Source organism: Arachis stenosperma, chromosome 4 (assembly GCF_014773155.1).
Source record: "Arachis stenosperma cultivar V10309 chromosome 4, arast.V10309.gnm1.PFL2, whole genome shotgun sequence".
NCBI classification, from domain to species: Eukaryota; Viridiplantae; Streptophyta; class Magnoliopsida; order Fabales; family Fabaceae; genus Arachis; species Arachis stenosperma.
In genome coordinates, this window is record NC_080380.1 from 119,215,189 (window position 1) to 119,239,319 (window position 24,131).

The 24,131-nt window shown below is 37.5% G+C and overlaps 1 protein-coding gene across 2 annotated transcripts; it reads right to left on the minus strand.

Annotated features, from left to right (window-relative positions):
- Positions 1-19,161: 19,161 nt before the first annotated feature.
- Positions 19,162-23,280, minus strand: LOC130974170 (beta-glucosidase 11-like). Of its 2 annotated transcripts, none has more exons than XM_057898932.1 (13): positions 23,015-23,280; positions 22,849-22,918; positions 22,681-22,736; positions 22,518-22,593; positions 21,992-22,063; positions 21,775-21,862; positions 21,415-21,670; positions 20,940-21,055; positions 20,590-20,801; positions 20,338-20,363; positions 20,131-20,218; positions 19,792-19,882; positions 19,162-19,706 (listed from the first exon to the last, which is right to left on the minus strand). In XM_057898932.1, exons 1-13 carry the CDS (start codon positions 23,153-23,155, stop codon positions 19,469-19,471), a joined length of 1,530 nt encoding a protein of 509 aa, XP_057754915.1. In that variant the 5' UTR covers positions 23,156-23,280; the 3' UTR covers positions 19,162-19,468. The 2 variants fall into 2 exon arrangements, with proteins under 2 accessions (XP_057754915.1, XP_057754916.1); XM_057898933.1 differs by having other exon boundaries at positions 21,619-21,670; positions 23,015-23,279.
- Between the last annotated feature and the right edge of the window lie 851 nt (positions 23,281-24,131).

Here is a 24,131-nt window from a genome sequence, read left to right on the forward strand (position 1 = left end):
TTATTTTTTCTCATTGTATTAGACGGCTTGGTTATTCTGGTTCCCCTCTGGGGCCGAAGCCAATGAACACCATTATCACTTATGTATTTTCAACGGTGGAGTTTCTACACAACATAGATTAAGGTGTGGAGCTCTGTTGTTCCTCGAGTATTAATGCAAAGTACTATTATTCTTCTATTCAATTCAAGCTTATTCTTATTCTAAAATATTCACTCATACTTCAACCTGATGAATGTGATGATTCGTGACACTCATCATCATTCTCACTTATGAACGTGTGCCTAACAACCACTTCCGTTCTATTTGCAATAGCTAGAGTGTATATCTCTTGGGTTTCTAATCAATGATTCACATCGACTCCCCTCTGACAATGGGGCATCTGAATCTGAGATTAGAACCTTCGTGGTATAGGCTAGAATCAATTGGCAGCATTCCTGAGATCCGAAAAGTCTAAACCTTGTCTGTGGTATTCTGAGTAGGATCTGGGAACGGATGACTGTGACGAACTTCAAACTCATGACTGCTGGGCGTAGTGACAGACGCAAAAGGATAACTGGATCCTATTCCAACACAAGTGAGAACCAACAGCTGATTAGCCATGCGGTAGCTGTGCCTGGTATTTATCACCCGAGACGAGAAATCCGACAGTTGATTAGCCGTGCAGAAACCGTAGAGGACCATTTTCACTGAGAGGACGGGAGGTAGCCATTGACAACGGTGATCCCCAACATACAGCTTGCCATGGAAAGGAGTATGAATGATTGAATGAAGACAGTAGGAAAGCAGAGATTCAAAAGGAATAACGCATCTCCATACGTTTATCTGAAATTTCCACCAATGAATTATATAAGTATCTCTATCTTATTTTATGTTTTATTTGTCTTTTAATTATCAAAACTATATAACCATTTGAATCCGCCTGACTAAGATTTACAAGATGACCATAGCTTGTTTCAAGCCGACAATCTCCGTGGGATCGACCCTTACTCATGTAAGGTATTACTTGGACGACCCAGTGCACTTGCTGGTTAGTTGTGCGGAGTTGTGAAGGAAGTGTTGAGATCACAATTTCGTGCACCATAGCACTGCAGGTGGAAGCTCTATTCGTTCCCCATCTAACTGGAACCGAACGAGAACGCCAAGTAAGAGCAGAAGATCGGGATTTCCAGAAAGGTGCGGTTGTGGCTGCCGGCCAGTTCTCAGATGGTCTTGTACAGATTCGAATCCAAACAAACCATTTTATGGTTGCCCCAATTATAATGTGGGTTAGAAAAGTTACTTGTGTTGTTATGATTGTCCTTACCTCATTGTTCTTCTGTTGTTCTTGTTTGAAGTTTGATCGTTTCTTGGTTACAGACAAGTAGGAAGAGATGGTGTGACTTTTTATCTGGGCAGATTCTGGGAATGATGAACAGGTTGATAAGTCAGAATCTTGTGGTGATGATTATGAAGTGAAGGAAAACTTTGATTGGAGGCTTCGGAGGTTGGAGGAAGATGTCCGGATGCAGAAAGTGATTACCTAGTTGTTAGTGTTAGTTGTATCTGTGTTGATGGTGTTGATGGTTATCCTGTATTGTAAATGATGAATGAGTTGGCAGTGGGTTTCCTGTGAACAATAGATGTAAAAAAAGTCCTTGTTGATGGAATGAAAATGTTGTTTATTATGAAATTATTGTTTTTTTATGTTTGTTCATGAAATTAACCAAAATCAGTAAATGAATCTACTGGCAACAAAAGTGATTGAAAAACCACAAAGCATAGTGTATTAAGATAAATTCCATTGTTCAGTAAAAAACAACAAATGACAAAAATAAAAGGTAGCCAAAGAACATGAAGCTGCTATGAGTAGTTTCATCAAAAGCAAGACATCACAAAAGAAGCATAAAGGATCACAATTTACCATCTAGTCGTTGTCTATTGGAAAAGCCTAATTACACAAAACAGAAATTCCTATACATATTTATCTAATGTCTTCAATTCTTCTTTCTTAGAGGCTTAAACCCTGGAGTTGGGACGAACTTCATCAAGTTGGCAAATTTTGTTGATGTTGCTGAAGACGCACCCTGCAAGGGATTCACTGTTGGAGAGGTTGTCAGTAGAGAGGATTTTCTTCTTAGTGACAGCTTCAAAGGCCTTTTCATACTAGGATTGGTGCACGAAATTGTGATCATCAATGGCGCCATCAACATGGTACGCTCAATTGCAATCTCAACTCTTTATCACAACTTCGCACAACTAACCAGCAAGTGCACTGGGTCGTCCAAGTAATAAACCTTACGCGAGTAAGGGTCGATCCCACGGAGATTGTTGGTATGAAGCAAGCTATGGTCATCTTGTAAATCTCAGTCAGGAGGATTCAAATGGTTATGGAGGATTAATGATTAAAAGATAAATAAAACATAAAATAAGGATAGAGATACTTATGTAATTCATTGGTGAGAACTTCAGATAAGCGTATGGAGATGCTTTGTCCCTTCCGTCTCTCTGCTTTCCTACTGTCTTCATCCAATCCTTCTTACTCCTTTCCATGGCAAGTTGTATGTTGGGCATCACCGTTGTCAATGGCTACAGTCCCGTTCTCTCAGTGAAAATGTTCAATGCACTCTGTCACAGCACGGCTATTCAGCTGTCGCTTCTCGATCATGTCGGAATAGAATCCAGTGATTCTTTTGCGTCTGTCACTAACGCCCCACAATCGCGAGTTTGAAGCTCGTCACAGTCATTCAATCCTTGAATCCTACTCAGAATACCACAGACAAGGTTTAGACCTTCCGGATTCTCTTGAATGCCGCCATCAATTCTAGCTTATACCACGAAGCTTCTGATTAAGGAATCCAAGAGATAAACATTCAAGCCTTGTTTGCTTGTAGAACGGAAGTGGTTGTCAGGCACGCGTTCATAAGTGAGAATGATGATGAGCGTCACATAATCATCACATTCATCATGTTCTTGGGTACGAATGAATATCTTAGAACAAGAATAAGCTGAATTGAATAGAAGAACAATAGTAATTGCATTAATACTCGAGGTATAGCAGAGCTCCACACCTTAATCTATGGTGTGTAGAAACTCCACCGTTGAAAATACATAAGTGATAATGGTGATCATTGGCTTCGGCCCCCAGAGAGGGAACCAAAAGAACCAAGATGAAATACAATAGCAAAAGGTCTTATTTATAGAGAACTAGTAGCTTAGGATTTACAGAAATGAGTAAATGACATAAAAATCCACTTCCGGGCCCACTTGGTGTGTGCTTGGGCTGAGAATTGAAGCTTTCATGTGTAGAGACTTTTCTTGGAGTTAAACGCCAGCTTTTGCGCCAGTTTGGGCGTTTAACTCCCATTCTTGTGCCAGTTCCGGCGTTTAACGCCAGAATTCTTGAGCTGACTTGGAACGCCTATTTGGGCCATCAAATATTGGGCAAAGTATAGACTATTATACATTGCTGGAAAGCCCAGGATGTCTACTTTCCAACGCAATTAAGAGTGCGCCAATTGGGTTTCTGTAGCTCCAGAAAATCTACTTTGAGTGCAGGGAGGTCAGAATCCAACAGCATCTGCAGTCCTTTTCAGCCTCTGAATCAGATTTTTGCTCAGGTCCCTCAATTTCAGCCAAAAAATACCTGAAATCACAGAAAAATACACAAACTTATAGTAAAGTCCAGAAAAGTGAATTTTAACTAAAAACTAATAAAAATATAATAAAAACTAACTAAAACATACTAAAAACATACTAAAAACAATGCCAAAAAGCGTATAAATTATCCGCTAATCACAACACCAAACTTAAATTGTTGCTTGTCCCCAAGCAACTGAAAATCAAATAAGATAAAAAGAAGAAAATATGCAATGAATTCCAAAAACATCTATGAAGATTAGTATTAATTAGATGAGCGGGGCTTTTAGCTTTTTGCCTCTGAACAGTTTTGGCATCTCACTCTATCCTTTGAAATTCAGAATGATTGGGTTCTATAGGAACTCAGAATCTAGATAGTGTTATTGATTCTCCTAGTTAAGTATGATGATTCTTGAACACAGCTACTTTATGAGTCTTGGCCGTGGCCCAAAGCACTCTGTCTTCCAGTATTACCACCGGATACATACATGCCACAGACACATAACTGGGTGAACCTTTTCAGATTGTGACTCAGCTTTGCTAGAGTCCCCAATTAGAGGTATCCAGAGTTCTTAAGCACACTCTTTTTTTGCCTTTGATCACAACTTTATTTTTACCCTTGCCTTTTGGTTTAAAGGGCTGTTGGCTTTTTCTGCTTGCTTTCTCTCTCTCTCTCTCTCTTTTTTTGTATTCACTGCTTTTTCTTGCTTCAAGAATCATTTTTATGATTTTTCAGATCCTCAGTAACATGTCTCCTTTTTTCATCATTCTTTCAAGAGCCAATATTCATGAACAACAAATTCAAAAGACATATGCACTGTTCAAGCATACATTCAGAAGTCAAAGTATTGCCACCACATCAAAATAATTAATCTGTTATAAAATTCAAAATTTATGCAATTCTTCTCTTTTTTAATTAAGAACATTTTTCATTTAAGAAAGGTGATGGATTCATAGGACATTCATAACTTTAAGGCATAGACACTAAGACACTAATGATCATAAGACACAAACATAAATAAAACATAAAGCATAATTTTCGAAAAAAATAGAAAAATAAAGAACAAGGAGATTAAAGAACGGGTCCACCTTACTGATGGCGGCTTGTTCTTCCTCTTGAAGATCTTATGGAGTGCTTGAGCTCCTCAATGTCTCTTCCTTGCCTTTGTTGCTCCTCTCTCATGATTCTTTGATCTTCTTTAATTTCATGGAGGAGGATGGAATGTTCTTGGTGCTCCACCCTTAGTTGTCCCATGTTGGAACTCAATTCTCCTAGGGAGGTGTTGATTTGCTCCCAATAGTTTTATGGAGGAAAGTGCATCCCTTGAGGCATCTCAGGAATTTCATGATGAGGAATTTCCTCATGTCCATGAGTGGGATCTCTTGTTTGCTCCATCCTCTTCTTAGTGATGGGCTTGTCCTCATCAATGAGGATGTCTCCTTCTATGTTAATTCCAACTGAGTTACAGAGGTGACAAATGAGATGAGAGAAGGCTAACCTTGCCAAGGTAGAGGACTTGTCCGCCACCTTATAAAGTTCTTGGGATATAACCTCATGAACTTCTACTTCCTCTCCAATCATGATGCTATGAATCATGATAGCCCGATCTATAGTAACTTCGGACCGGTTGCTAGTGGAAATGATTGAGCGTTGGATAAACTCCAACCATCCCCTAGCCACGGGCTTGAGGTCATGCCTTCTCAATCGAACCGGCTTCCCTCTTGAATCTCTCTTTCATTGAGTGCCCTCTTCACAAATGTCTATGAGGACTTGGTCCAACCTTTGATCAAAGTTGACCCTTCTAGTGTAAGGGTGTTCATATCCTTGTATCATGGGCAAGTTGAATGCCAACCTTACATTTTCCGGACTAAAATCTAAGCATTTCCCCCGAACCATTGTAAGCCAATTCTTTGGGTCCGGGTTCACACTTTGATCATGGTTCTTGGTGATCCATGCATTGGCATAGAACTCTTGAACCATTAAGATTCCGACTTGTTGAATGGGGTTGGTAAGAACTTCCCAACCTCTTCTTCGGATCTCATGTCGGATCTCCGGATATTCACTCTTTTTGAGTTTGAAAGGGACCTCGGGGATCACCTTCTTCATGGCCACAACTTCATAAAAGTGGTCTTGATGCACCCTTGAGATGAATCTCTCCATCTCCCATGACTCGGAGGTGGAAGCTTTTGCCTTCCCTTTCCTCTTTCTAGAGGTTTCTCCGGCCTTAGATGCCATAAATGGTTATGGAAAAACAAAAAGCAATGCTTTTACCACACCAAACTTAGAAGGTTTACTCGTCCTCGAGCAAAAGAAGAAAGAAGAGAGTAGAAGAAGAAGAAATAGAGGAGATGGAGGTGGCTTTGTTTGTCGGCCAAGGGGGAGAAGTAGTGTGTAGGTTGTGTGAAAATGAAGGAGTGAAAATGGGTTTATATAGGGGTGGAGAGAGGGGTAAGGTTCGGCCATTATGGGTGGGTTTGGGAGGGAAAGTGGTTTGAATTTGAATGGTGAGGTAGGTGGGGTTTTATGAAGGATGGATGTGAGTGGTGAAGAGAATGGTAGGATTTGATAGGTGAGGGGTTTTTGGGGAAGAGGTGTTGAGGTGATTGGTGAATGAGTGAAGAAGAGAGAGAGTGGTGGGATAGGTGGGGATCCTGTGGGATCCACAGATCCTGAGGTGTCAAGGATAGCTCATCCCTGCACCAAGTGGCGTGCGAAAATGCTCCTTCTGCCAATCCTGGCGTTAAACGCCAGTCTGGTGCCCCTTTCTGGCGTTAAACGCCCAGAATGGTGCCAAACTGGGCGTTAAACGCCCATTTTGCTATCTTCACTGGCGTTTAAATGCCAGCAGATTTTCCTCCAGGGTGTGCTATTTTTCTTTCTGTTTTTCATGCTGTTTTTGCTTTTTCAATTGATTTTGTGACTTCCCATGATCATCAACCTATAGAAAACATAAAATAACAAAGGAAAAATAGATAAATATAACATTGGGTTGCCTCCCAACAAGCGCTTCTTTAATGTCAGTAGCTTGACAGTGGGCTCTCATAGAGCCTCACAGATACTCAGAGCAATGTTGGAACCTCCCAACACCAAACTTAGAGTTTGACTGTGGGGGCTCTGTTTGACTCTGTTTTGAGAGAAGCTCTTCATGCTTCCTCTCCATGGTTACAGAGGGATATCCTTGAGTCTTAAACACAAGGGATTCTTTATTCACTTGAATGATCAAATCTCCTCTGTCAACATCAATCACAGCCTTTGCTGTGGCTAGGAAGGGTCTGCCAAGGATGATGGATTCATCCATGCATTTCTCAGTCTCTAGGACTATGAAATCAGCAGGGATGTAATGGTCTTCAACCTTTACCAGAACATCCTCTACAAGTCCATAAGCTTGTTTTCTTGAATTGTCTTCCATCTCTAGTAAGATTCTTGTAGCTTGCACCTCAAAGATCCCTAGCTTCTCCATTACAGAGAGAGGCATGAGGTTTATACTTGACCCTAGGTCACACAGAGCTTTCTCAAAGGTCATGGTGCCTATGGTACAAGGTATTGAGAACTTTCCAGGGTCTTGTCTCTTTTGAGGTAATCTCTGCCTAGTCAAGTCATCCAGTTCTTTGGTGAGCAAAAGGGGTTCATCCTCCCAAGTCTCATTACCAAATAACTTGTCATTTAGCTTCATGATTGCTCCAAGGTACTTAGCAACTTGCTCTTCAGTGACATCTTCGTCATCTTCAGAGGAAGAATACTGCATGTGTCTCTACTATATCTTTTTCAACAGGAATATTATTTACCTCTTTTCTCTTTCGAAGATTTTTATCTTTGGAACCAACAGGCCTGCCACGCTTCTGGCGTGAATTTGCTTCAGTGGCTACTTGTCCTACTGGGACATCAATTCAAATTGGGGTATTTTCCGCTGGTATATAAGATTTAGTTATCCTTTTTGTATCGAAAAATGCGTCAGAAAACTCATTTTCTATTATTTGCAAATGTATAATCTTTTGAACTTCTAGTTCGCATTGCCCTGATCGAGGATCTAAATGCATCAACGATGATGCATTCCAATTTTGTTCCTTTTCAGGAAGCTTATTCTCTCTCTCCCTAATGTTGGAAATTTTTATTCATTAAAATGACAATCTGCAAACCGGGCTTTAAATACATCTCCAGTTTGTATTTCAAGATACCTCACTATAGAGGGAGAATCATATCCAACATATATCCCCAATTTTCTTTGGGGTCTCATTTTGGTGCGATTAGGTGGTACAATGGAAACATATATCACACACCCAAATATTCTTAAATGGGAGACATTTGGCTACTGGCCAAAAGCTAATTGCATAAGAGAGAACTGATAGTAACTCGTTGGCTTCAAACGAATAAGTGTTGCGGCATGTAAAATAGCATGCCCCAAACCGAGGTTGGGAGATTTGTTCTCATAAGCAAGGGTCTAGCAATTAATTGGAGGTGTTTAATAAGTGATTCTGCTAACCCATTTTGTGTGTGAACATAAGCTAATGGATGTTCAACACTTATTCCATTAGCCATACAATAAGCATCAAACGCTTGGGAAGTAAATTCACCAACATTATCAAGACGAATTGGTTTGATTGGATTTTTTGAAAATTGTGCTTTTAATCGAATAATTTGAGCTAGTAACCTCGCAAACGCCAGGTTGCGAGAGGATAATAAGCACACATGTGACCATCTCGAAGATGCGTCTATCAGGACCATAAAATATCTAAAAGATCCACATGGTGGATGAATAGGTCCACATATATCACCTTGAATCCTTTCTAGGAATTCAAAGGACTCAAACCCAATCTTTACTGGTGATGGCCTTAAAATTAACTTTTCCTGAGAACATGCAGCACAACAAAATTCACTAGTTTTAAAAATCTTCTGGTTCTTTAGTGAATGCCCATGAGAGTTTTCAATAATTCTCCTCATCATGGTTGTTCCTAGATGACCCAATCGGTCGTGCCAAGTTATGAATTAATTTGGGCTAGTAAACTTCTGGTTTACAGTAGCATGTGATTCAATTGCACTAATCTTGGTATAATACAACCCAGATGAAAGAGAGGGTAATTTTTCTAATATAACTTTCTTATTTGAATCATGAGTTGTGATACATAAGTACTCATAATTTTCTTCATTCATAGTCTCAATATGATATCCATTTCGGCGAATATCTTTAAATCTCAACAAGTTTCTTCGAGACTTGGTAGACAACAATGCATTATTTATTATGAATTTTGTTCCTTTGGAAAACAAAATTATAGCTCTTCCGGAGCCTTCAATCACATTGCCTGAGCCAATAATAGTATTAACACATTCTTCTTTTGGCACAAGATGGGTAAAATATATATCACTTTTGAGAATAGTGTGCAAACTTGCACTATCCGCAATGCATACATTTTCATTACATATCCTTGCCATTCTCTTCAAAGATAAATAATAATAAAATGAGTAGTATGCACAGATAAATTGAATACTTGATCAGAATTATTTTTCTAAAAAATACTGCATATAAAAATAATGTCATATACTAAAATTTTATTTTAAAACATGACACATTTAATGATTTCAAAATTCATAAACATTAATATTTCATTATTTATATACATCATATTTGAAACTTAAATACATAGAAAATAAAACTTAACAATAAGTTCTTTACATTATTTATTTACATGAATGCTTAACAATCTCACACATTAAACTATTCCATCATTGATCAAATGACCAATATTTCCTTCAGGATTCTTGATGAGCGGATAATTTATACGCTTTTTGGCATTGTTTTTAGTATGTTTCTAGTAGGATTTAGTTAGTTTTTAGTATATTTTTATTAGTTTTTAGTTAAAATTCACTTTTCTGGACTTTACTATGAGTTTGTGTGTTTTTCTGTGATTTCAGGTATTTTCTGGCTGAAATTGAGGGACCTGAGCAAAAATCTGATCCAGAGACTGAAAAGGACTGCAGATGCTGTTGGATTCTGACCTCCCTGTACTCGAAGTGGATTTTCTGGAGCTATAGAAGCCCAATTGGCGCGCTCTCAACGGCGTTGGAAAGTAGACATCCTGGGCTTTCCAGCAATATATGATAGTCCATACTTTGCCCAAGATTTGATGGCCCAAACAGGCGTTCAAAGTCACCCTCAGGAATTCCAGCGTTAAACGCTGGAACTGGCATAAAACTTGGAGTTAAACGCCCAAACTGGCACCAAAGCTGGCGTTTAACTCCAGAAAAGGTCTCTACACGAAAAGTATCAAGGCTCAACCCAAGCACACACCAAGTGGGCCCAGAAGTGGATTTTTCTGTCATTTACTCATTTCTGTATACCCTAGGATACTAGCTTACTATTAATAGGATTTTTATGACATTGTATCAGTACCTCATGACACTTTACACGTTTCTTTGTGTACCTTCCACAGTATGAGTCTCTAAACCCCATGGTTGGGGGTGAGGAGCTCTGCTGTGTCTTGATGGATTAATGCAATTACTACTGTTTCTCATTCAATCATGCTTGCTTCCATTCTAAGATAATACTTGTTCTTAATCCGGATGAATGTGATGATCCGTGACAATCATCATCATTCTCAACTATGAACGTGTGCCTGACAACCACCTCTGTTCTACCTTAGATTGAGTAGTTATCTGTTGGATTCTTTAATCGGAATCTTCGTGGTATAAGCTAGAACTGATGGCGGCATTCAAGAGAATCCGGAAGGTCTAAACCTTGTCTGTGGTATTCTGAGTAGGATTCAATGACTGAATGACTGTGACGTGCTTCAAACTCCTAGCAGGCGGGGCGTTAGTGACAGACGCAAAAGAATCGATGGATTCTATTCCAGCCTGACCGAGAACCGACAGCTGAATTCCGCGTGCTGTGACAGAGCATATGCAATCGTTTTCACTGAGAGGATGGGAGGTAGCCATTGACAACGGTGAAACCCTACATACAGCTTGCCATGGAAGGAGCCTTGCGTGTTTGATGAAGAAGACAGTAGGAAAGCAGAGATTCAGAAGATGGAGCATCTCCAAAACCCCAACCTATTCTCCACTACTGCAATACAAGTAACCATTTTATGCTCTTTTGCTTTTTACAATCAATCCTGGTAATTTCTGATATCCTGACTAAGATTTACAAGGTAACCATAGCTTGCTTCAAGCCGACAATCTCCGTGGGATCGACCCTTGCTCACGCAAGGAATTACTTGGACGACCCAGTGCACTTGCTGGTTAGTTGTGCGGAGTTGCAAAAGTGTGATTGCAATTTCGTGCACCAAGTTTTTGGCGCCGTTGCCGGGGATTGTTCGAGTTTGGACAACTGACGGTTTATCTTGTTGCTTAGATTAGGACTGTTTTATTTTTGTTGGTTTAGAGTCTTTTATTTGAGTTTAGTTCTATATTTTAAGTTTGGTGTCTTCTTTGTGTTTTCCTTTAAGTTTTCGAAAATTTGTGTTTGATTTTCTAAAAATTTTAAGTTTGGTGTCTTTTGTGCTTTTATTCACTTAAAAATTTTTCAAAAAGTGTTCTTGGTGTTCATCTTGACATTCAAAGTTTTCTTGTTTGTTATCTTTGTTTTGATCTAAAATTTCTAAGTTTAGTGTCATTCTGTTATTTTTCTCTTTCCTCATTAAAATTTAAAAATAAAAAAATATATCCTTTCCTTGTTTTACTCATAATTTTCGAAATTTTGCATTAAATTAGTCAAAGATTTTCAAAATCATATCTTTTCAATCATTTTTATTTGCAATCATATCTTCTCAATCATATCTTTTTAATTAACTAATTGATTCAGTTTTCAATTTGCTTTGATCTTATTTTCTGTTAATTTTCGAAAATTTATTTTATTCTCTATTTATTTTATTTTATATTTTTTTTCGGTCACTTTAAAAAAAAAAAATAAAAAAAAAAAAATAAAAAAAAAATAAAAAAATTAAATAAATAAATAATCTACTTGCAATTCATAACATTTTCCTTTCTCCATCATGGACCTAAGTGGAATTGAGCAGTCCAGAAGGACTCTGGGGTCATATGCTAACCCCATTACAACTGCATATGGGAGTAGCATCTGTATACCTCCCATTAAAGCAAGCAGCTTTGAGCTAAATCCTCAACTCATTATCATAGTGCAGCAAAATTGCCAGTATTCCGGTCTTCCACAGGAAGAACCTACTGAGTTTCTGGCACAATTCTTACAAATTGCTGACACAGTACGTGATAAAGAGGTAGATCAGGATGTCTACAGATTATTACTGTTTCCATTTGCTGTAAAAGATCAAGCTAAGAGGTGGTTGAATAACCAACCTACAGCAAGCATAAAGACATGGAAACAGTTATCAGACAAATTCCTGAATCACTTTTACCCTCCAAAAAGGATGACACAGCTAAGGCTGGACATCCAAGGCTTTAAACAAGAGGATAATGAATCCCTTTATAATGCCTGGGAGAGGTATAGAGGTATGCTAAGAAAATGCCCCTCTGAAATGTTTTCAGAGTGGGTACAGTTGGACATCTTCTACTATGGGCTTACAGAAAAAGCTCAGATGTCTTTGGACCACTCAGCTGGTGGGTCTATACATATGAGGAAGACGATTGAAGAGGCTCAAGAGCTTATAGATACTGTTGCTAGAAATCAATATTTGTACTCTAGCAATGAGTTCTCTACAAAAGAAGAAGTTATGGCAGTAGCCACTGATCCTAACCCTCAAGAACATATGGTTGAGCTTAATCAGCAATTACAACTGATGACAAAACAGTTAGCTGAATTTAAAGAAATGCTCCAAGAAACTAAAATTGCTAAAAGGAATATGGAAGCACAATTGAATCAGACAAGGCAGCAACTATCTAAACAGATAACAGAAGAATGCCAAGCAGTTCAACTGAGGAGTGGAAAGACATTGAATAACATTGCTCAAGGTGGCAAAAAGCCAAATAAGGAACAATTGACAGAGGATAGCCAAACCACTATCCAAAATCCCTCTGAGGACAGTAAGAGCCCAGAGAGGAATGCTATTGGCGTTCAAACGCCAGAAAGGGAAGGAAAGCTGGCGTTAAACGCCCATTCCCTGCCCAGTTCTGGCGTTCAAACGCCAGAAAAGGGGGAAAAGTTGGCGTTAAACGCCCATTTTCCACCCAATCCTGGCGTTCAAACGCAGAAGGGGATTCAGACACCTGAGAGTGCTGATAGTAACCCCTCTAAAAAGGCTTCTCCAACCACTTCTGTAAGGAATAAACCTGCAGCATCTAAGGTTGAAGAATATCAAGCCAAGATGCCTTATCCTCAGAAACTCCGCAAAGCGGAACAGGATAAGCAATTTGCCCGCTTTGCAGACTATTTAAGGACTCTTGAAATAAAGATTCCGTTTGTAGAGGCACTTGAGCAAATACCTTCTTATGCTAAGTTCATGAAAGAGATCTTAAGTCATAAGAAGGATTGGAGAGAAACTGAAAAAGTGTTTCTCACTGAAGAATGCAGTGCAGTCATTTTGAAAAGCTTACCAGAAAAGCTTCAAGATCCAGGGAGCTTTATGATACCATGCACATTAGAAGGTGCCTGCACCAAGACAGCCCTATGTGATCTTGGAGCAAGCATCAATCTAATACCTGCATCCACTATCAGAAGGCTTGGGTTGACTGGAGAAGTCAAACCAACCCGGATATGCCTCCAACTCGCTGATGGCTCCATTAAATATCCATAAGGCATAATTGAGGACATGATTGTCAAGGTTGGGCCATTTGCCTTTCCAACTGACTTTATAGTGCTGGAAATGGAGGAGCACAAGAGTGCAACTCTCATTCTAGGAAGACCTTTCCTAGCAACTGGACGGACCCTCATTGACGTCCAAAAAGGGGAATTAACCCTTAGAGTCAATGAGGATGAGTTCAAGTTGAATGTTGTCAAAGCTATGAAGCATCCAGACACATCACATGACTGCATGAGCATTGATATTATTGACTCTTTGGTGGAGGAGGTCAATATGACTGAAAGTCTTGAATCAGAGCTAGATGACATCTTTAAAGATGTTCAGCCTGATCTGGAGGAACTAAAGGAAATAAAAGAAATTCTGAAAATTCCTCAAGAAGAAGATAAACCTTCTAAACCAGTAGCAGGAGCATCCCTCCCTCCTACTGAGATCTCTGAAATCTTTCCGGATGAGCAATTGTTTGCTATTCAGGAAACTCCATGGCTTGCAGACAGTGCAAACTATAAGACTCAAGGTTCTCCTTCTGTAACCATGGAGAGGAAGCATGAAGAGCTTCTCTCAAAACAGAGTCAAACAGAACCCCCACAGTCAAACTCTAAGTTTGGTGTTGGGAGGTCACAACCAAACTCTAAGTTTGGTGTTGGGAGGTTCCAACATTGCTATGAGCCTCCATGAGGCTCCATGAGGGCCCACTGTCAAGCTACTGACATTAAAGAAGCGCTTGTTGGGAGGCAACCCAATGTTATATTTTATCTAATTTCCTTTGTTATTTTATGTTTTCTATAGGTTGATGATCATGAGAAGTCACAAAATCAATTGAAAAAGCAAAAACAGAATGAAAAACAGGAAGAAAAACAGCACACCCTGGAGGAAGAACCTACTGGCGTTTAAACGCCAGTAAGGCTAGCAGGTGGGCGTTTAACGCCCAGTCTGGCACCATTCTGGGCGTTTAACGCCAGAAAGGGGCACCAGACTGGCGTTAAACGCCAGGAAAGGGCAAGAACCTGGCGTTAAACGCTAGAAATGGGCACCAGCCCGGCGTTTAACGCCAGAATTGGCCCAAAACGTGATTTTGCATGCCATTTGGTGCAGGGATGACTTTTCCTTGACACCTCAGGATCTGTGGACCCCACAGGATCCCCACCTACCCCACCACTCTCTCTCTCTTCTTCCCCATTCACCAATCACCTCAACACCTCTTCCCAAAAAAAAAACCCTTCACCACTTCTTCCCCTTCTTGGCCGAAAACAAAAGCCATTCCCATCTCCTCCATTTCTTCTTCTACTACTCTCTTCTTTCTTCTTTTGCTCGAGGACAAGCAAACCTTTTAAGTTTGGTGTGGTAAAAGCATTGCTTTTTGTTTTTCCATAACCATTTATGGCATCCAAGGCCGGAGAAACCTCTAGAAAGAGGAAAGGGAAGGCAAAAGCCTCCTCCTCCGAGTCATGGGAGATGGAGAGATTCATCTCAAGGGTGCATCAAGACCACTTCTATGAAGTTGTGGCCATGAAGAAGGGTCAACTTTGATCAAAGGTTGGACCAAGTCCTCATAGACATTTATGAAGAGGGCGTTCAATGAAAGAGAGATTCAAGAAGGAAGCCGGTTCAACTGAGAAAGCATGACCTCAAGCCCATCACTAAGAAAAGGATGGAGCAAACAAGAGACCTCTCTCATCATGAGATCCCTGAGAGGCATCAAGGGATGCACTTTCCTCCACAAGACTATTGGGAGCAACTGAACACCTCCCTAGGAGAATTGAGTTCCAACATGGGACAACTAAAGGTGGAGCACCAAGAACACTCCATTCTCCTCCATGAAATTAGAGAAGATCAAAGAATCATGAGAGAGGAGCAACAAAGACAAGGAAGAAACATTGAGGAGCTCAAGCACTCCATAAGACCTTCAAGAGGAAGAACAAGCCGCCATCACTAAGGTGGACCCGTTCTTTAATCTCCTTGTTCTTTATTCTTCTGTTTTTCGATTTTTTTTATGCTTATGTTTGTCCATGTTTGTGTCTTATGATCATTAGTGTCTGAGTGTCTATGCCTTAAAGTTATGAATGTCCTATGAATCCATCACCTTTCTTATATGAAAAATGTTTTAATCACAAAAGAACAAGAAGTACAGAATTTCGAATTCATCTTTAAAACTAGCTTAATTAGTTTGATGTGGTGGAAATACTTTTTGTTTTCTGAATGTATGCTTGAACAGTGCATATGTCTTTTGAATTTGTTGTTCATGAATGTTAAAATTGTTGGCTCTTGAAAGAATGATGAAAAAGGAGACATGTTATTGAGGATATGAAAAATCATAAAAATGATTCTTGAAGCAAGAAAAAGCAGTGAATACAAAAAAAAAAAAAGAGAAAGAAGGAGAAAAACGAAAAAAAAGGGGAGAAAGAAAAAGAAAAGAAAAAGAAAGAAATAAAGTTGTGATCCAAGGCAAAAAGAGTGTGCTTAAGAACCCTGGACACCTCTAATTGGGGACTTTAGCAAAGCTGAGTCATAATCTGAAAAGGTTCACCCAATTATGTGTTTGTGGCATGTATGTATCCGGTGGTAATACTGGAAAACAGAGTGCTTTGGGCCACGGCCAAGACTCAATAAGTAGCTGTGTTCAAGAATCATCATACTTAACTAGGAGAATCAATAACACTATTTGGATTCTGAGTTCCTAAAGAAGCCAATCATTCTGAATTTCAAAGGATAAAGTGAGATGCCAAAACTGTTCGGAGGCAAAAAGCTACTAGTCCCGCTCATCTAATTTGGAGCTAAGTTTCATTGATAATTTGGAGTCTATAGTATATTCTCTTCTTTTTATCTTATTTGATTTTCAGTTGCTTGAGGACAAGCAACAATTTAAGTTTGGTGTTGTGATGAGCGGATAATTTATACGCTTTTTGGCATTGTTTTTAGTATGTTTCTAGTAGGATTTAGTTAGTTTTTAGTATATTTTTATTAGTTTTTAGTTAAAATTCACTTTTCTGGACTTTACTATGAGTTTGTGTGTTTTTCTGTGATTTCAGGTATTTTCTGGCTGAAATTGAGGGACCTGAGCAAAAATCTGATCCAGAGACTGAAAAGGACTGCAGATGCTGTTGGATTCTGACCTCCCTGTACTCGAAGTGGATTTTCTGGAGCTATAGAAGCCCAATTGGCGCGCTCTCAACGGCGTTGGAAAGTAGACATCCTGGGCTTTCCAGCAATATATGATAGTCCATACTTTGCCCAAGATTTGATGGCCCAAACAGGCGTTCAAAGTCACCCTCAGGAATTCCAGCGTTAAACGCTGGAACTGGCATAAAACTTGGAGTTAAACGCCCAAACTGGCACCAAAGCTGGCGTTTAACTCCAGAAAAGGTCTCTACACGAAAAGTATCAAGGCTCAACCCAAGCACACACCAAGTGGGCCCAGAAGTGGATTTTTCTGTCATTTACTCATTTCTGTATACCCTAGGATACTAGCTTACTATTAATAGGATTTTTATGACATTGTATCAGTACCTCATGACACTTTACACGTTTCTTTGTGTACCTTCCACAGTATGAGTCTCTAAACCCCATGGTTGGGGGTGAGGAGCTCTGCTGTGTCTTGATGGATTAATGCAATTACTACTGTTTCTCATTCAATCATGCTTGCTTCCATTCTAAGATAATACTTGTTCTTAATCCGGATGAATGTGATGATCCGTGACAATCATCATCATTCTCAACTATGAACGTGTGCCTGACAACCACCTCCGTTCTACCTTAGATTGAGTAGTTATCTCTTGGATTCTTTAATCGGAATTTTCGTGGTATAAGCTAGAACTGATGGCGACATTCAAGAGAATCCGGAAGGTCTAAACCTTGTCTGTGGTATTCTGAGTAGGATTCAATGACTGAATGACTGTGACGTGCTTCAAACTCCTAGCAGGCGGGGCGTTAGTGACAGACGCAAAAGAATCGATGGATTCTATTCCGGCCTGACCGAGAACCGACAGCTGAATTTCGCGTGCTGTGACAGAGTATATGCAATCGTTTTCACTGAGAGAATGGGAGGTAGCCATTGACAACGGTGAAACCCTACATACAGCTTGCCATGGAAGGAGCCTTGCGTGTTTGATGAAGAAGACAGTAGGAAAGCAGAGATTCAGAAGATGGAGCATCTCCAAAACCCCAACCTATTCTCCACTACTGCAATACAAGTAACCATTTTATGCTCTTTTGCTTTTTACAATCAATCCTGGTAATTTCTAATATCCTGACTAAGATTTACAAGGTAACCATAGCTTGCTTCAAGCCGACAATCTCCGTGGGATCGACCCTTGCTCACGCAAGGTATTACTTGGACGACCCAGTGCACTTGCTGGTTAGTTGTGCGGAGTTGCAAAAGTGTGATTGCAATTTCGTGCACCAATTTTCAAAGAAATCAAATACATCATAATGAGTAGTGGAATTTTCAGCATCATTTGAAACGAAATTCGACTCTTTTCCCTTGTCGTCATTTTTCAAAGATGCCTGGTAAAGATCGACTAGGTGCCTTGGGGTATGACAGGTACGTGACCAATGGCTCTTTCTACCACAACGGAAACATTTATCCTCTGTTGATTTATTCTGCCCGATATTTCTTTCTTTATCCCACTTCTGGTGAGATCCTCTCTTTTGAATATAATTCATTTTCCTTCCATAATTTTTCTTGTTATTAAAACCTTGTCATTTACCTCTTCTGGGTAATTTGCCGCATTTACTTCAGGAAATGGGGCAGCGCCAGCTGAGCGCGCTTCATGATTTTTCAAGAGCAACTCATTGTTGCGTTCAGCAACAAGAAGGCAAGAAATTAACTCAGAATATTTTTTAAACTCTTTTTCTCGATACTGCTGCTGCAGGAGCACATTCGAGACATGGAAGGTTGAGAAAGTTTTCTCCAACATATCATGATCAGTTATCTTTTCCCCACATAATTTCATTCGTGAGGGGATTCGAAACATTGCAGAATTATATTCATTTATAGATTTAAAATCTTGTAAACGCAAGTGCGTCCATTCATATCGGGCTTGAGGAAGTATTACCGTTTTTTTATGATTATACCTTTCTTCAAGGTCTTTCCAAAGATTTGCAGGATCTTTTAATGTGAGATATTCATTTTTCAATCCTTCGTCAAGATGAGGACGAAGAAAAATCATGGCTTTGGCTTTATCATTCTGGGATGCATTATTTTCAGCCTTAATGGTATCTCCAAGATCCATTGAATCAAAATGAATTTCAGCATCTAGTATCCACGATAAATAATTGTTTCCAGATATATCAAGAGCATTGAATTTAAGATGAGAAAGCTTTGACATAATGAAAATTTGTTACCTGAGTCTTCCTAAAAATTTGATCAGAGTCTCGTGCTGATAACGTGTTGTAGAATAACTAAATAAATAAATAAGAAAGAGGTAACAAATATAAAATATGAAATATAACTTGATAGCTCTAATAGTAATGTTTACTAGAATTACTATATTAATAGATATATTTAATAATATTGTAGTAAAGTATAAGAGAGAATAATATAAGAGGGAGAGAGAATGAAGATTATTTTATTGTTATAATTATGTGTTACGTACTGAAGTTTAACCTCTATATATACATATAAGAAGGCTACCTTTTTTCCATTATTATTAAATACAAAGACTTTGGTAACAATGAACTTCAGTATGAAAAAAGTGAGCCATCCATGGTCATTCATTGTTGTTCTTATGATAACAATTTTTTGTTATTGTCTACTTAGTATTACTCAAATAAATTATGCCAAGAAGTCAAATTTTCTTTTTTTATTAGATGGGTCAACCATAAAGATCACATAGCCTAAAATAGTTAAAAACTTAAAATGATTACATCGTTATAAGTTATAACTTCATAGGATTTGTACATATAGAAAAAAAATTATTGCATGCTTATAACGCATTTAAGGAGATTGTGATCTATCAGTTAATAAGGTGATTATTTTGAATAATAAAAAACAAAAAACTAGAATCGGCGGATAGAGCACATTGCACCTAAATACTCCATCAGCATGCAATAATTTTTCAGCATGAAGCATATTATGCAGATTAAGTCTAGTTTGTTTCATAATTTGACACCATAAGGCATATAAAACCATGCCAATTCTAACTTGCCCTAATTAAAGGGAATCAAGCATAGGAGAATTGTTCTTCTGAATTTGCATGGTGACATTTGGGTCCATTGGCCTTGTTTTGAGGAAATCTGAGTACCATTTAGCAGAGAGTTTGGGTTGCCTACTCAAGCTTGGATCCTTCAAGTCAACGAAATATAGGCCATAGCTGAACTCATATCCACTCAGTAACTCAAATGCATCCAAGAAGGACCATACAAAATACCCTTTTACATTTAAGCCACTCCTTCAAATATGTTTGTCAAGGAAAATTGTCAATTAGCTTTCATTAATCAATTGATAAAGTAGTTTAAATTCAAGCAGAGAAGTACCTCACTGAATCAAGCATGCAACCAATGTATTCTTGCAAGTACTTCACCCTTGGCCAGTCATCCAGTGACGAGTTGCGCGGCGTTTGTTGTCCTGCAAAGGTTGTCTTTAGGCTTTAAAATTTGTAAAGAAATTTGATCTTTAGGGTGCGTTTGGTTTGTATTTTTATTTCCTGTTTTTATTTTCAGTATTTTCTGTTTTTAAATTTTTATAAAAAGAAAACTGAAGATGGTGAAAATAAAAACAGAAAATGATAATGTAAAGGTAACGCACCCTTAACTTAATCATAAAAAGAATGTATATGCTCAATTGTTCTCACTTTAAGAAAGAGAGAATTGTACCGTTTTCGTGTATGTAAAGCGGAAAATTGCCATAAGTGTTCTTGAATGAGTCCAGCACCCCTTGCAAACTCCAGGGTGTGATTGGAACCTAATTTCAATTAGCTGTTAGTGCAAACAAATAAGATCCTAATTTATAAAATAAAAAAAAAAGAAAAGAAAAGAAAAGAAAGAGTAGTTCCATGTTCCTGGTTCCTACTAAATTCTTACCTCCTCAAAAGGTGTTCCATCAGGAACTGCCACAACCAAAGAACATTTGTTAGCTAAAGAAACTAACAAATTATACAAATCTTCAGGAACGTGCTGACTTACACCTAAGTATAGAACTAAAGACTGTATGCTGATTTTAATTTCATGATTAATAATGTAGAAAAACTAATCCATAAATCAGTTTCAGAAACTAAAGTTATAAATTGTTGCCTAATATATATATACATGAGACAGTTTGTAACATTAACATACATATAAGATCGGCTGCCATGTCTGCCATGTAATCTCTATGATCCATTTGCACATTATTCTTGACAAGAAATGAGTAATAAAAGTTTATTCCTAGAAAGTCCATTGAGTCCTTAACCAGATTCGATTCCTTTTTCGTGAAGGAAGGAAGCCTCGAGCGCACGATCTTTTTCATTGTTTCAGGATAGTCCCCAAATATAAAAGGATGTAGATACCTGTAATAACAGATCATACACAAAATCTAATGTAGTAGCAAAGCACCTAATGTAACAATTAATGTAATATTAAAAACTATGAACTTTGTGATATATATAATTAACTAGCTGGTCTAGGATTGTAAGTTTGTAACTTACCACCCATGATAGAAATCTTGAACTCTTTGTGTAGCAGTGATATCTTCACTACTATTTGTTTGTGGAGCAAGACCAACAGTAAGGATATTAAACCCAACAAACCCATTCTGCATCCCCTGCATTTAACACAAATCAAATGAAGATTAGCATTTTGTAGTATTTACTTCCAAATTTCAAATAGTAGAGTAAACTATTATTTATTACTATGAAAGATTTGAACGCGGACAATTTTAACTATGAAAGATGTAAATTAACTTGATACTCATAAAAGATTGGTTTAATTAGACAAAACTAGCCAAAGAACTATCCATTTTTTAAAATTTTGTCGAACTAATCTAATCTTTAAAGGTTATCGAGTTAGTTTGTATCTTTCCTGGTTATAATTGGCAATAGTTTACCCCGGAGAGAATCTCTAAGGCTAATGAAAGAACAAAGCAGAAGGGTGAATGTGGCACATGATAAGCATTTTTAGTACCTTATACTTGTTCCTATACAATCTAGAAGCTGATCCATGTGCTAACAATATATTATGAGTTACCAAATATGGCTCAGTTGAGGAATTTCCTTTAGAGCAGTTAAAGTAAAGGGAAGGAGAACAATGTTGTGGCGGCAACATTCCTAAATCATAACCGAAAATCGCAAACACATTAGCTTCATTCACTGTGGTCCAATACTTTACTCTGTCACCGAATTCTCTGAAGCATACATCTGCATATTCTGTGAAGTCTTTCCTACATGCACACATCCTTAGATACATTAACTGATCCAACAATACCATTAACTAGATGGCGACATTGTTATAGAGAAATGATCACATCAAGTTTGTGAAGCATACACAATTCTCCGGCTGACCCATCCGCCGTATTCGTCCTCCAGTTTTTGTGGAAGGTCCCAGTGGTGTAATGTCACATGCGGTTGAATTCCTACAAGTTGAAGCAAACATCATCAAAAATGTATATATCAGCATTCAGCATATAACTCGAAAGTTTGAAGAAAATCTCTTAGGAATTAATCAAACTATAAATATTGTGAAATCAAGCCTTGAGAATAACCATGGCTTATGAGTTCATTGATAAGGTTGTTGTAATACTGCAATCCCTTGGGATTGATTTCTCCTCTTCCATCTGGTAACACATAAACATGATGGTCAAAATCAAATATAGCATTAATTCCGAGTTCATTAATGTATTCAAATTAGTGGACGGAGCAGAGTGGAGATATATCCTCCCTAATCAAACAAAATCCATGTCAATCACAGAAAACTTTTGACATTATTTTAGTTTTAGACATTGATTGAAGAATCTCTGATAGACATAAGTATAGTGAAGAGAAAATATTCAGTTTGGTCCCTGAAGTTACACTCAAATCTCAGTTTAGTCTTTGAAATTTCAATTGCCTCAATTTAGTCCCTAAACTTTTCAATTGACTCTGTAACGAAAACCACCGTAGGGACTAACGTAATTAAAATTTGAAAAGTCTAAGGATTAAATTGAGACAATTGAAACTTCAAGAACTAAATTGAGACTTGAGTATAACTTTAGGGACCAAACTGAGTATTTTCTCGTATAGTTAACTTACCCGGAATAAGTCTTGACCAAGATATGGAAAGTCTATAGGCATCTAAGCCCATGTTAGCCATAAGTTGAACATCTTCCTGAAAATTCAATTCATGAATTCAAATCAAAACTCATATATTCTTCATCTGTGCCATAGTTCTGTTACTCCATATATAGATATATACCTTGTACTTATGATATTGATCACAAGTAATGTCTCCATCACCATCATACAAATTCCCTGAAAATATATTATAGTACACAATAAATAACTAACAAAATATTATCGAAGAAATGAGTCAAATGACCCATGTTATGATTATGACTATTATATATGTTTCTAAAGACAGTACCATTATCAGAATGGGCAAAAGTATCCCATATGCTAGGCTTTCTTCCATCTTCATTTGCTGCACCTTCAACCTTTAATTTTCACACACAATTATAAATACATGCATGCAGGTGAAAAATTTAGAAACATCAACAGCTTTCTGGAATCACAAGGGAGAAGAAAAGAACCTGATAAGCTGAAGTTGATGCACCAAAAACAAATTCAGTTGGAAATTCATCTTTGCTTAAGGTATAAACACATGAAGGGAGGACCAGCAGTGCTACAAGAACCTCTGCACATAGTAATAATAACTCTACCTTATCCTTCATGATTATCAAAAGAGATCAAGATTCTTATTGCTGGTTTCTTCAACGGTGTTTTTTTTGGTACACATATTTTGTTGCATTATTTATTTATTCTTATTAGCATCTTAATTACTAAAGGTCGACGTCGTTAAGTGCCTTTTGTTGGTCCCTCCCAATACATATATAAGCTTACATTAATATCTTATTTTTGATGTAGTAGCTACGTAGATGTCAAGTTTTCTATTGATGCTACGTGTTCATTAGTCTTTGTTCCATGGGCCATGGCTATGATAGTAGAATAAATAATTTAATAAAATTACTCTTATTTGTCCTCCTTAAAAAAAATGACTTTGTATTTGACATTTTGACCCAAGGACGGACCCAATAACAAGTTAACAACAATAAGAGGGTATTTGTCTTTATTGTGTTTTTTATTTCTTTTAAAAAAATAATTATATATAATATATTTTTATTTTAAATTTTGAATGATTCTACTATAAATAAATTAAATTTAATTGATCAAAGTCTCTAATTTACTTTTTTTAGTTTTCTATCATTTTGACTATTATTTAACTTAATCAAATTTAATTTTTTTTTGTCGTTACTTCTTTATTCCCTTAAACTCTCTTCTTATTTTTATATTTTCAACTTTTTTTTATTTCTTATTTAGTGGTCATCTTCTCTTCATCAAAAGATAAATTTTAAATTCTCCATTTTTTTTTATATAGCTCTCTATGACTTTGTATCTTCTAATTTTATTTTTTTCATTTTGATATTTTCAATTGCAAATTTTAATTCAAACAATTATAGTTTAAGTATTAAGCTAATGTTCTATTCTCTTTATGACTTTATATATTTTATTTTTACTTTTAATTTATTCATCTTTATTATTTATTTTTTATTTTTTGTTCTATTATATGTACCTATGTTGCATATAAAATTTTAAAATGAATTGATTAATTTACTAATTTAGAATATATTTTTATTTTTAAAAATAATA

What these genes read in the sequence shown, in the direction of transcription:
- LOC130974170 (XM_057898932.1), bottom strand. Translation starts at nt 23,155, where the DNA reads ATGAAGGATAAGGTAGAGTTATTATTACTATGTGCAGAGGTTCTTGTA. An exon ending in TTGGTCAAGACTTATTCCGG is followed by an intron (nt 22,064 to 22,517) that starts GTAAGTTAACTA and finishes ATGTGTTACCAG; the next exon opens with ATGGAAGAGGAGAAATCAAT. An exon ending in ATGGAACACCTTTTGAGGAG is followed by an intron (nt 20,219 to 20,337) that starts GTAAGAATTTAG and finishes AATTGAAATTAG; the next exon opens with GTTCCAATCACACCCTGGAG.